We start from the raw sequence: 13,970 nt of genomic DNA, 5'->3' as shown, positions 1-13,970 counted from the left end.
TGACAAGTCAAGCAAAACAAATTTCCCCATTGGCCATGTCCAAAAATATATCCCCTATCCTTCATCACATTCGTCAGGAGGTGAATAGCCTGCTTCATCGCTGGTTCTCTGAAGTCATGACTGACCACTGGGTTCTTAAGTCTGTCTTTCAAAGGTCTTTTTCCCCATTGTTATTGGGTAAATGGGTCTCTCTTTTTGCTTCTTTCACTCTCAATATCTAACCAGTCACAAATTATTGTGACTTAACATATGTGCTCTAACTCGGTCCCATTATACAGAGTCCAAGTGTATATTTTCCCACTGGGCTAGAATCCGTGGCCATATTTCCCATGGTTGTAGCTTCAGATAGCTCCAGTTTGAGTGCATGGGGCCACTTCAGGGATTCATTGTTCACACAAAAATAGACCTAACTCTATGTCAATCTTCCCAGGTTTCTCGGAATCCATCCCTTTCATGATTTTTCAGGGTGTTTCACCATTCCACATTTGATGGCAATTTCTTCAGTTTTCAAGATTTTTTTGTGATATCCAGAAGCATTGAATAATTGTATGTATATGGTTTCTTTTTCTCTTTTCTTTGATATCTTTGAGACCTAGTAATGACACTACCGGGTTAAAAAGTACCCCAATTTCAGGACTTCTTGGACACAGTTAAATAGCTTTCCAGAATTGTCGGACCAATCCGCAGCACCCTTAATGGTACAATAATGTGCCTCTCCTCCCACAGCCCCTCCAACAATTGTCATTTCCCTTTTTGTCATCTTTGCCAGTCTGATGGGTGTGAAGCAGAACCTCAAAATTATTTTAATTTGCATTTCTCTAATTATTAGCTATTTGGAACGTTTCTTTATAGAAATGATGAACTCTTGGATTTTTTTTTTCTTTGAGAACCGCTTGTTCATGTCTTTTGAGTGATCAGGGAAATTGAGGGTAGCAGAAATAGAGCCAGGCCTCGAAGGGTTGGTAGCTTTGGTCTGGACTGAGAGAAGGAAATGATGTGGGCAGGGTCTCCAGGATAGGGATGATAGTAGCATGTGTTCATATGGAGCAGCACCATCTGTATAATCGTGGCTCCACATGCCTGGGAAGAAGGTGGTGCCGGTGTTATAGTCCACATTTTATAGGTGAGGAAAGGAAGGCCTAGAGAATCAAAGTGGCTCAGCCAAGGTCAGACAGCTAATTAGCAGCAGAATTTAGTATAGTAGAAAGAGCACTCCTTTAAGAGACAGAAGACTTGGGTTCAAATTCTGCATCTAGTCCTATCTGTGTCTCCTTGGACAAGTAAATGACTTCATGTCCCTGGGCCTTAGTTTCCCTATCTGTAAAGCAGTAGGCATAAACTGTTTGACTTCCAAGGTTCCATCCTCCACTATACTCAGGCTCCTATGATCCCAGGTCTGACTTGCAGAGTCTCTCTTTTTTTTTTTAATACTGTGACACGAGTGCGATAAGGCTCTGGAAGTGGTAAACCCAGCCTGGCTGAAATTCAGAGGGTGGGGAAGGTGGTCTGGTTGGGTTCCTGTCCATTCATCAGGTTCTAAAACCCTCTTCTTAGAACCTCCTGAGGTGAGAGTGTACTGTTACTTGCCTCGATTTTACCAAGCTGGGCAATGTGTCTGCATGGACTGAGCAGCCCTGACCTCACTCTCTTATCCTATGGGCCCTGGAGAAAGGGGCGCCAAGCCCTGAGCAGCAGGTCTGACAGACAGGCTTCTGACGACCCCCCTTCTCCAACCAAAGCTCTGCCGTGACTAATGTAAGTTTGTCATGTGACTGGAGGTGGGTGCTGAGCTCACTTCAGTGGGGGCGAGCTCTCCCTCCCTCTCGGCACGTGTGTGAGTGACAGTCACGGGGAGCTGGGGGTGGGGGGTCCTTGTCTTGTGTGACAGAATCCCAATCAGGCTGCTCCCCAGAATCCCCCAGCTTCCTTAGCCAGCTCCAGGTCTCCGTGTGAGTGTTCTAAAGACAAACTATGTTACTTTTCTCCCCATCGGATCCTCCCACCCCCAGCTCAGCTGAGCATGGTTGGTAGCAGGTATCTTGGAAAGGGCACTGGATTTTGAGACAGGTGGGAGAATCTGAATGCCAGCTTGGCCATTCAGCTTCTCTGTGGCCTGGGGCAAGCCTCTTCCCTCTTTATCTCTGACCTGGCCTTGATCTGAGTCTAGGGTCATGAATCTCCCTCATCCCCAATCCCACACCCATTCATCTGTGGCTACATGGTTTGTTTCCTGGGCAGACAGCACATAGTAGATGTTTGATGATTGCATAAATGCCTGGGGAAGTTGGGTAATGTCAAAAAAAAAAAAAGCATTGGAGGCGGACTAGATCTCAGAAGCACCTCTTATCTTTTAATCCCACAAGACAGTCAGGCAGCTAGACAGTGCAGGAAGGCCTGAGTTCAAATCTGCCCTCGGATACTTAGAGCCCTGTGACCCTGGCTGGGTAAGCCATTTAATCGAAGTCTGCCTCGGTTTCCTCACCTGCAAAATGAGCTGAAGAAGGCAATAGCAAACCACTTGAGTATCTTTGCCAAGAAAACCCCAAATGGGGTCACAAAGAGTCGGACGTGACTGAATGACAACACCAAGACAGTAGGCCTCCCAGCATCCCCGTGTGTGGTTTAGTGGCCTCCCCTCTTTTATTTGAATTTGACACCACTGATGTAGGGGACCCCTAGGTGAGGAATTTCCTGCTAATGCAGATCAGCGGCTTCTCTGAAACTTAGTTTTAGAGTTGCCTCGACACTGAGAGGTTAAAAGACTTAAAAGACTTAAAAGTTAAAAGACTTACCCAGGGTCATCCTGCCAGTATGTATTAGAAGCATGACTTGAACCCAGGTCTTCCTGCCTTTGAGAATAACCTTCTAGGGGCAGCTAGGTGGTACAGTGGCTAGAGCACCTGCCCCTTTAGTTAGGAGGATCTGGGTTCAAATCTAGCCTCACACACTTCCTAGCTGTGTGACCCCGGGCAAGTCACTTAACCCTGATTGCCTCCCCCAGAAAGGAGAGAATAAACTTCTAGCCAGTCTGCTGCAGTACCTCTCCAATGGCCACATAAGTGGGGATAATAATGTTTATTTACATAGTAGAGTCTGAATTCTTGAGGGCAGGGATTGTCTCGCTTTTGGCTTGTAGCATTTAGTGCAAGGCCTTGGCACATAGCCTCATTTAATAAATACTGATTGCTTGTTTCATGCACAAAGCATTGTTTTGTACGCACAACCTTGTAAGGCAGGTCTGATCAGTATGATTCGTCCCCTTTTACAAACCAAGGCCCAGAGTGGTTAACTGAGAAGTGAAGAATGATCGTTACTCTTTGCACTTCAGACTTAGAGCTGGAAAGGGGCTTGCTGAGGGTCACATCTTGTCTAAGGAGGGATTCGAACTCATCTTCCCAATCGTCAAGCCCATCCATAGCCGTAATGGCTAGAGTCACCACCTAGACTCCTCACATCTTGTCTTTCTCCCCAGAGGTGTAGCCAGGCCCAAGGAAAACTTGTATGTCTGGTAGATTCTCCCCAGATCTGGGGGCTTAGAGCAAAGAAACTGGTCCTGTCCTGTAATGTATAAACTGCACCACTGGGCTCCAGAGAATCCACAGACTCCTGGCCTGGGTGGGCTTTGGGAGGTTAGTCCCAGCAGGCAGTCCATAACATAACCCCTTCTCTGCCTGCCTTTGCCACACTCTCTGAACAGATTGGTGCCAGGCAGGGGAGCCACTGTTCCTCAGCGGGAGGGTCCCAGGGACAGTGATCGACACTGAAGATCCCAGGATAATACAGATGGACTCGCCCTGCAGCCCTGAGCTTCCAGGGCTCTTGGTGACTCATCCATCAAGGACCTGGGGAGCATGACGTGCTTCTAAAATTTAAAATTACCTGGGGGCAGAGTCCCAGGATTTGAGGCCGCCAGCAAAGAGAAATCTTCTCTTCCTGTCCCTCATCATGTCCAAAACTCCAGCCTGCCTTCCCTTCCCCTTGTATTCCCTGATCAGCGGCTTCAAACTGGAAACAGAGACCCCTATCCCAGGCCCTGGGTGAGGCCTGGAATCAGGAAGTTGTTAGAGCATTGTTCAGTTGTGTCTGATTCTTTGAGACCCCATTTGGGGTTCGCCATTTCCTTTTCCAGCTCATTTTACAGAAGAGGAAACTGAGGCAAACAGGATTAAGTGACTTGCCCAGGGTCACACAGCTAGGAAGTATCTGGGGCTAGATTTGAATTGGTCTTCCTGACTCCAAGCCCAGCGCTCTACCCGCTGTGCCACCTCGCTGCCCTGAATCAGGGAGACCTGATTTCAAGGTCTGCTTCAGATGCCGCTAGCTGTGTGACCTTTTGCAAGTCACTTCACCTCTGCCTCAGTTTCCTCACCTGTAAAACAGGAAGGATAAGAGCACCTCCCAAGGTTGTTGAGAGAATCAAATGAGATATTTGTCAAGTGCCTACCACCCAGTGGGTGCTTCTTTCTTTCTTCCTTCCTCTTTTTCCAAAGTCCTCAGCTCTTCTGTGTCCACTCTGTGACTTTTATCCCCTCCTGAGTCTCATTCTTTCCTGGTCTCCATCTGTCTGGGTCTAGGCGCACTCACCCCAGCGCCAAGGTCAGTCATGGCTAATTGCTTTGCTTTCTGGGTTGTTGGATGGACGAAGGAACAAATGAGTGAGGTCTGAGCTGGGGAAGTAACCAGGGGGAAAGCTCATGCGGGTGCCAAAAGAGCATTAAATTAGGGGTCAGGAGACACGCATTCAAGGTTCTCTTACTTACTGTGTGACCTCAGAGTTGCTGAATCCCTCTGGGCCTCACCCTCCCCCATGATTCTGCCCTCCGCCTGCTGCCACGGGGGAGTGACCCTGCAGTGGAGAGGAGAAGAGGGAAGGACTTTGGGAATGAGCAGTGAGGGTCATAACCCACGGCTGGTATTTGTGTGCTTGTTTTCACCCAGGGGCTGCATCCCTGATGATTCAGAAAGCGGTGGCTAGGGAAACGGAGAAATAGGGGTCACAGATTTAGAACCGGCAGAAGTCCTGGGGGCCATTCTCCTCATGTTATAGATGAGCGAACTGAGGCACAGGATTTAAGGGCTGTAGGGGAACAGAAGTATTGCGCTAAGCTCCGGGAAGAAAAGAAAAGCAAAAGACAGGCCCTGCCCGCAAGGAGCTTACAGTCTAGTGGGGGAGAAAGCATGCAGACAACTAGGTACAAGCAAGTTATAGACAAGGAACGTTGGAAATAATCAAGAGAGGAAAGGCGTTAGGTTTAAGAGGGGCTGGGAAAGGCTTCCTGTAGAAGGTGAGATTTTAGTTGGGACTTGAAGGAGGCCAGGGAAGCAGGAATGTGGAGGGGGAAAGAGGTTCAGGCCTGGGAAGCAGCCAGTAAAAATGTCTGGAGCCCAGAGATGGAGGGTCTTCTGAGAGGAACAACCAGGAGGCCAGAGTCACTGGATCAAAAGAGATGGTACCTGGTGGGGTAGAAGGTGGAAGAAGGCTAGGAAGGTAGGAGGGGGTCAGGTTTTGAAGAGCTTTGAGCCCCCAGCAGAGGACTTTGTGTTTGATCTTGGAGGCACCAGGGAACCTTTGGAGTTTATTGAGGTGGGAGGGAGGGAGGGTTGTAAGGCGTAAGAAGCCTGGAAAGATGCTGGGAAGGGCAGGTTATGAAGAACTTCAAAAGCCAAAAAGAAGCTTTGACAATTGATCCTCACACTAATTCGAATAGGGCAGCTAGGCACCGAAGTGGGTACAGCACTGGGCCTGGAGTCAAAACTCACCTTCCAAATCTGGCCCAGACACTTACTAGCTGTGTAACCCTGGGCAAGTCACTTCACTCTGTTTGCCTCAGTTTCTTTATCGGTAAAATGATCTGGAGAAGGAAATGGTAAACCGCTCCAGTATCTTTGCCAAGAAAACCCCAAATAGAGTCACGGAGAGTTGGACAGGTTTGAAAATCACTGAACTTTTGTCATGGTGACAGGGAGACACCAGTATTTATTGAATAGGGGAGAAGCATTCCGTCTGTCAGTCAGTGAACATTTATAAAGCGCCCACTATGTGTAAGATACTGACATGGTCAGATGTGCACTTTAGGAAAATCACTTCGATAGCTGAGTGAAGGATAGACCCGATTAGGGAGGGACAAGTCACGGCAGGTGGGAGGTGATGAGGGCCTGCATCAGGGAGGTGGCATTGTCATTGTCAATGGAGAGAAGGTGGTGTAAAGATAAAATTGACAGGCCTTGGCGACCTCTTGTATATGGGGGGCGGGGGGAGGAGATAATGAGGAATCCAGGATGAGTCCTGCATAACCGGGAGGATGCTCGTGCCCTCTACGGAGGTGGAGGGAGGGTTTGAACAGCGAATTCAGGCTATGACGATGAATTCCGGTTTGGACACGTTGAGTTTAAGATGTCCAATAGACAGCTGGAGACGGAGGAAGAGGTGGGGGCTGGAGGTCAGGAGAGAGGTTAGGAGAATCATCTGCCCAGGGAAGATAATTGAATCCAAGGGAGCCGATGAGATCAGAGCTGCACTTTGTGATAGGAAAAAAACTGGAAGCAAAACCAGTGCCCATTGATTGGGGGAGTGACTGGGCAAACCAGGTACATGAATGTTATAGAGTATTACTGGGCTGTAAGAAAGGAAGAAAACATGAGGAGTGGTGATAATAACCACCAGCGTTGATATAGCACTTAAGGTTTGCAAAGCACTTTGCCCAGGTTATCTCCTTGGATCCTCAGAATAAGCCGGGGGGGGGGGGGGGGGGGCTGGCTGGCTGAGATCAGTGATCAGTATTCCCATTTCGCAGATCAGAAAAGCAGTTGAACTAGAAAGAATCATCCTAATCATCTGTCTTGATCCTGGAGAGCTAATGAGGGAAATCGTCTTCCCCCTCTCCCTGGAGATGAGGGACCCACAGATGTGGGACCCGCAGTATACTTGTGGGGAGGATCGGTGTGTTTGTTAGCTTTGCCCGAAGTCACAGGATCAGAAACCTGGAGTTGGGTGGGACCTGGAAGACCATCAGATGAGCCTCCTCATCTTACAGATGACGTTTTTCTTTGGCAGCCTTGGACCCAAATGAGGAAGATCTGAATTCAGATCTAGCTTCATTTTTAGCTGTGGGATCCTGGGCAAGTTACTCAATCCCAGTCAACTTCAGTTTCCTCTACGATAAAATGCAGATCATAATAGTGCCTATCTCTCAGTAGGGCAGCTAGGTGGCACAACAGATAGATTGCCAAGCCTGGAGTTAGAAAACTCATTTTCCTGAGTTTAAATCTGGCCTCAGACACTTACTAGCTGTGTGACCCTGGGCAAGTCACTTAACCCTGTTTGCCTCAGTTTCCTCATCTGCCAAATGAGGTGGAGAAGGAAATTGCAAATATCTCTGGTATTTTTGCCAAGAAAACCCCAAAAAGGACACACCAAGAGTCAGAAAACAAACATTTCTCAGTGTTGTTGTCAGGTTCATATGAGACATTTGTAAAGAGCTTACCACAGTGCCTGGCACATAGTAGATGCTTGTTTTCTTCCTCCTCCTTTCCTTTGTCAGGAAGAGGGGTTGAGTGTAGGCTGGATATTAAGGGACTGATGTAAAATATCAAAAAATAAATACAATCCAGACAGAAATAAAACCTACGTGGAGATTGATTTTTGAGGCCCAGAAACAGTGACCCACTCGGGGTGATACGGCTATTTCATGTCTGAGCTACAGTTGGATCGCAAGGCTCCTCAACCTTAAATCTCCTGGTGGACCACCCTTGCTGCCAGGTCCCCTCTCTGCTAGTAGGTGATGTTACGTTTTCATCAGCTTGCATTCTTGTTATCCCTTCTCCTCTTCAGCCCCAGTTGCTGCCTCCTTGGTTAGGTAACACCGAGGTTTACAAAGGACCTCAGACACATGATCTCATTAGCTTCTCACAGCAGCCCAGTCAGATCATCTAGGTAGGATTATCCCCATTTTATAGGTGAGGTAACTCAGCGTCACTGGAGGCTTGCCCCTGGTCACGCTACTTGTTGAACATGCTAGGTGGTAGGAGAGGTCTGACCATTCTCCTCCCTCTGCTCTGTTCCCGCTTCCAGGACAGGTCCCCGAGGAGGAGGCTGGACAAAATGGACAGAACCGTGGGAACCGGGGTCCCCCCAAGATGGTGTGCATGAATGGCACCGAGACGGCGCAGCTGAGCACCAAAGCCAAAGCTGAGCGGAGGGTCAGCGCCTCCTCCAACCCCTCCCGCAAGGCCTCCTCTGCCAGCAGCAAGATCCGACGGCTGTCAGCTTGCAAGCAGCAGTGACCTTCCTCCACCCCAGGGCTGGGGCCCGGAAAGGTGAGCAAGATGGCCACACACACACACACAAACACACACACACACACACTCCTCCTGGGAGGGCATGGCTCTGCAGAGACCTTTCCCAAACTGACCCTGACATGTCGGCCATCTTCCCTTCTCCTCCCTCAGCGAGAGTCCTGACCCTCTGTCAGTAGGTAGGGTTTGCCACACAGAGCCACATCCCAGGCCGTGCAGGCATCCCTTTGGAGAGGGGACACAAGTAGACATTTGCAGAAGAGGGATGTTAGTTAGAAGGAAAGGCCAGGAGATGCCAGAGGGGCTAGCTTCGGGCAGAGCCTGGAGAGGAATGGAGGTGAATCTCTTGTTCATCAGTGCCCAGGGTAGATCCTACCAGGAGGGACCCTTTGGAGGCAGACAAGCTCAGCTGCCTGTTGGCTTACCCCTGCCCTCCTTGCTTGGGGCTAGCCGTCAGCTCCCAGCAGGGAAACCAGGACTGGAAGACTCTATTCTTCCCCTTCCTTCCCCATTCCATGGCCCCTGCCCCCAGTGCCCACCCCCGCTCCAGTCCAGGAGCTGTTTTTGTACCCATTGACGATGACTGTGCCTTGCTGTGTGGGTGGGAGACTGGAGGGGGGAGGGGACTGGGAAGGAGGCTGGGGGTGGATGACAGAGTACCAGCCGTCTAATCACAGCCTGAGTGTTTATCACTGCTTCTGCCTGCTCTCCTGCGTCCCTGCAGCAGGGGCCAGGCTGACTCATCCTGGACAATGGCACCAACTGCCCAGCTTCCCCCACCCCTCAGGGTTTTGAAGTGATGTTGACCCAACCCCAGAAAGGAGGCAGTTGGTGGAGGAAACGGCCCCAGACTAGCACTCTGACATTCTGGATTCTAAGGGCCCTCCTGGCTCTGGAGTGCTGGCTTCTCCATCTCATCTCCTGTGACACTCCATGTTGTGGTTCTTAACGTCACCCGAATGCTCCCTGTGCCCCCCATAAATGGTCAGTAACCCCTCTCCAGGTCAGAGTTGGAGGCCTTTGCTTGGAGGAGACTTGCAGAAGGGCCCCACCCGGTCTGGATTTTGCCTCTCTCCTAAGTCCCTGGGAGTGGGTTTTTCTGGCTAGGCAGTATAGCTAGAGGCTGCCCAGAAAACCCTGCGTGTCTGTGACCAAAGCTCCAGCAGCCATTGAGGGGGAATCTTCTGTACCCAATTCCGGGGATAGGGACTCAACCACACTCTCCAAGAAGCTGGCAGCCCAGGGGCTTCTTGGGAATCTGCCCCATCCCCACCCCTTGCCAGTTTCCCAGAAAGCGCTAGATTCTGTTCCTCCAGAGATACTTCTGGTCACATCCCTGGCTGATTGTTCCACTAGAACCCCCAGCCCCCTTTTTGTCCCTTCCTGGGCTGGAAGGCACAGCACTTATGCTTCCAGAGCACGTCCTCCATCCGTGGATCGGTGACTCATCCCTCCTCCTCCTCCCCTGGCCCCCTGGCCTCTCTCTCCCAACATCCGCCTCCTCCCTGCTCAGCAGCCTCCCAGAGCTTAGCGGCTCTTCTCTTCTGGAATCAGAACCAGCTAGGTAGGATGGGAAAGTGCCGTAGCACCCACCTACCCCCACCCCCATTGCGTCTCCCACTCCACTTCAGCGAGCTGAAGGATTTCATGTTTAATTCATAGATCTGCAGTGAGTCACCCCCTAAGGCAATCAGAGATGTCAGCAGGAACCTGGGACCACATCACCCCATCTCCATCACCACCCTGCTCTTTTGTCTCCCACCCTTGATCCTGGAGGGAGAGCCAGGGCTGGGCTGGGCTGCTCATGGAGGGAGCTGATGTTTTGGGGGGAGCTCTCCGTGCTCCGGCCTGAAGTCTCGAGCCAGGGGCTTTTAGAATCACAGAATTTGGAAGTCAGAAGGTCCTTCACTGGCCTTCCAGTTGGAATCATACACCTGAAAAGGAATCCCCGCTATAAGACACGGACCAGGAGTCTTCCAACCTCAACTTGAGGCCCTCCGAGGAGGGGGACCCCTATCCCTTTGAGACACTCCATGGAACTTTGGGAGAGCTCTAAATTGTTTTAACTTTCTCCCCTTAGGTATAAAACACTTCCTCATTCTCTGAGCCTCAATTTCCTAAGATGAAAATGAAAGGTTGGACTAAATAATTTTCTAGGGTCCCTTTCTGAAGCTCAGAGAAGCTCCTGTGGTCACCCCAAAAAATTTTTTAAGATTCAGAACAAAGGACCTTCTCCCAAACAGTGAGGGGGGTCCAAATAAGTCTATTTAAGAGATGCTTTTTCTGTGCAGAGGCCCTGATTATCAAGATCTTGGCCTTATAGAAATGACAGCTGCCAAGGGACCCTGGTTCTACCTCCATGCAAAGGGGAGGGGGCTGGCTGCTGAATCTGCAGTTGGGATTACCAGGGCTGGAGTGGGAGTCGGAAGGAAGACTTAGGTCAGATTCAAAGAGAACTGGGAAATATCTAACAAAATAAATATAAATAAAATGAAACATTGATAATAATACATTTTAAAACTGAGTCAATATGAAGTCTGCAGGGATCCTTATGTACACATTAGCAGCACCTACCTTGGCCCTTTTTCTGGGTTTCTGTTTCCTCCAACTGTGTCAAAGATAATGCTAACACTGTCTCAGGCTCCTGAAGGTAGGTTTACTGAGTGTGATGCAGGCCGATGTAAAACAGTGGAAACTGAGGCAGTGCTGCTGGGCCTCCATTGTAGAGGATTTGTGAAGCTTGAGGCTGGGGCTGTGAGTTGAAGTGGCGGCCCCTGGTAAGGGGGGCCGATTTTGCGACTAGGGCTTCTCCAAGGGCCCGTTTTAACTTCTCCATTCATCTCTTCCTCAGCATCCTGTCTTGGGGGCTCCGTGGGCCAGCAAAGCATCCCAGGCCATCAGTTCTCTGCGTCTACTCTTCTCGCCATGGACACATCCCATACCCTTCCCCAGGCAAATGAAGCCTCCGCTCAGACCCCAGTCAGTTCTCAGACTTGAGGAGAGGACAAGCTGCAGGTTGCTCAGCCCAGGAGGAGGGCAGATGGGGCCTGGACACAGGCCTTTCCAGATGTTCCCCTCTCCCAGCTGCAACCCCCACACACACCCACTGGAACAGCGCCTTTTGCCAATCACCCCACCCCCAATTCAGCATCTCCAACCTGCACTGCTCCCCCTTCCCCAAGGTGACGGGAGGAGAAGTGCCAGGAGGGAACTCTGGGAAGGAAGCAGAGATGGCTCTTCTCTCTGCTCCTGTCCATCCGTCCTGCCTGATTGTCCATCCATCCTACTTTTCTACCAGCCAAGTCCAGCTGTCCAGTGAGATCGTGCCCTGCCCTGCCCTTCCAAAGGTGGACAACTTCTGTGCAAAGCCATCATAATGCACTTTATGTTTTAAACTACTGGTATCTATTTTTCCCCCCTTATTTTTGTTTTTACTTTGCGATATATTAGAGATTCTCCCACACATTGTGATGTTTAAACAAATCACAAAACAACAGAAACAGGTATTAAAGAAACGAACCTCTCCTATTAAAAAAAAACTGCATTGCATGCTGTACAGGGCTAAGAGAGGGAGACTTTGAGTGGCTAAATTTTTTTTTTTTAAGAAAAAATAAAACAAAGAGGTGGATTTGAGCTGCGGTCATCAGAGCTGTCTGGAAATTCTTGACGGGTTTGTGGGACAGACCCATCATCAGTCTCTCGCCTCCTGAGGTCTTATGGAGCAAAAGAGCCTCCAAATCACAAAACCAGGTTTGAAGCCTTGCTTTGTTGCTGCCTTGCAGTGTGACCTTGGACCAGTCCCTCCCCTTCCCTGGGCTTTGGTTTTCTTATCTGTATAATTGGCTTGGGCTAGTTTCATTCCAGCCTTATTAACATTCAGTTGTATTCTAAGATTCCTTCCAACTCTCCAAGGCTGTGAACCTCGCCAGAACGATACTTTTTCCTGGTGTAGCCCTCACAATGTAGCTTTGGGAGAACAGATTTCCTCTTAATCTAGTCGTGGGAACTCCCTCGTCTCAATAATCCTTAGGGCGTACAGGGACCGGGTGAATGTTGGAGACCCAGAGGCCCTCCCACCACCTCCAGTTCTGCTGAAGGCCTATGTGAAAAGGATGCCCCCATGCCTCATGAGGATTGGCTGAATAAATGGGAGAACTATGGGGGTGGGGTAATGAGATGCTGGTCTTTGAGGAGATCTTAGGGTTCCTCCAGAGAACAAGCCAGCTCTATGTGGCCCTGAAGAAAAGAACTGGACCCAATGGAGTGTCCGGGAAGCTTGGTTTCATTTCAAGTAAGGAAGGACTGGGATAGAAGGAGGGGCTTAAGGGAGGAAGTGAGCTCCCTGTCACTAGAAGGGATCCCAAGACTTAGGGGGTTTCCTCTAGGCCTCAGACGCACTGGCTTAGAATACCTAATGCCCTAGTTCTCCAAGCAGGGTTCTTGCTCACAGCAACTGAGCGCTAGAACTTCTTACCCCCTTAGTGGGGGAAGGAAATCTTTCACACCATGTAAGCTAACTGCCGACCTCATCATAAGCTCCTTCCGTGGAGTCAGAAGATAGGGGTTCAGACCCCTGCGTGGGACAAGTCGCTTTCCCCTCTGTAAATGAGTCTTTGGGTGGTGCTGAGGGGAAGGCCTTTTCTCCCAGTTTCCTGCAGCCGTTTCTAGACAATCCTCTTTGGGTGTAATGTACAAAAATGCCACCCCTGACAGCCAGGTAATGCTGTCTGTGACTCCCCCACTCTCCTTTTACCTTCTCCCCCAGTTACCTGTACAGCACAGAAGCGACAACCCTGAGGATCGGTGTATAGTGATCTTTTTAATAAACTCAATTGAAAAAAATTCCAGCATTTGACTCGAGCGCACAAACTAGGCCCAAAGCACTTCGGGGGGGAGGGGTGGTGGTGAATGGAACTTCAGGCAGCCAGATGATAGGCCGCCAGGCACTAAAGCTTAGAAAAACTCAACCTCAGTGTGTTTACTTAGGTTTCTTTTTTTAAAAAAACGAACCGGGATTATTTCTCAAGTGCTTTGGACAACAGAGACTCACAAACGGTTAAAGAGGAAGAAGAAACAAAACGGGACCCTGCAGAATGTCTGTTCACATGCAGAAATTGAAGCAGGAGAAGGAAGGGGGTGGGGGGCCCCCGGGCAGAGTGAGCGGAGGACATCCCCGGGGGAGGGGGGGGTAGACGGGACTCCAGTCCCTCCTGGCCCCCCAAAGCAGGAGTCTTACAGATAACAGGTTTACGGTTTGGTTTTCGGTTTTCTTTCCATGAAAAACACAACCCTGGCCGGCCAGACCAGAGAAGGGAGAGAGGGTGATTAGGGCGCAATAATAAATAATTTAACACAGCGACGACGACAAAAACTGCGTTCATTCGATTGGGGGCGGGAGGTCGAGGTTTAAGAGACCCTCCAACAGGCCACTGGGACCCAGGATTGGCACTGGCGGTCAGGCAGTGACCCCGCCCCCACCCGAAGCCCCTAAGGATGGGCTACGAGGGCAGACCCCTCCGACCAATTTGGTGAGCAAAGAGCAGCAGCAGCATATCCGTCCCACGGGAGGACCTTTTTCCTTGGACTTTTGGGAGGGGGCTAGTGAAGGAGAAGGAAGCAGTGGTTCTCAACGGGGCCGCACATCTCTCAGGACAGGATGGGGCAGGCGGAGCTGG

The 13,970-nt window shown here is 50.1% G+C and overlaps 1 protein-coding gene across 1 annotated transcript in view; it reads left to right on the top strand.

The window, feature by feature from the left end:
* The window catches only part of STK11 (serine/threonine kinase 11), a 175,404-nt gene extending 163,463 nt beyond the window's left edge, over positions 1 to 11,941 (top strand). The window contains exons 9-10 of the mRNA XM_036767136.1: positions 8,072 to 8,316; positions 11,147 to 11,941. Coding sequence (XP_036623031.1) covers positions 8,072 to 8,283 — 212 coding nt within the window. The 3' untranslated portion in view covers positions 8,284 to 8,316; positions 11,147 to 11,941. The remainder of the gene's footprint in view (positions 1 to 8,071; positions 8,317 to 11,146) is intronic.
* The last annotated feature ends 2,029 nt before the right edge of the window (positions 11,942 to 13,970 follow it).

Source organism: Trichosurus vulpecula, chromosome 1 (assembly GCF_011100635.1).
Source record: "Trichosurus vulpecula isolate mTriVul1 chromosome 1, mTriVul1.pri, whole genome shotgun sequence".
NCBI classification, from domain to species: Eukaryota; Metazoa; Chordata; class Mammalia; order Diprotodontia; family Phalangeridae; genus Trichosurus; species Trichosurus vulpecula.
Note: the sequence above shows the minus strand (reverse complement) of the source record. Positions and strands in the feature narration are given on the sequence as shown.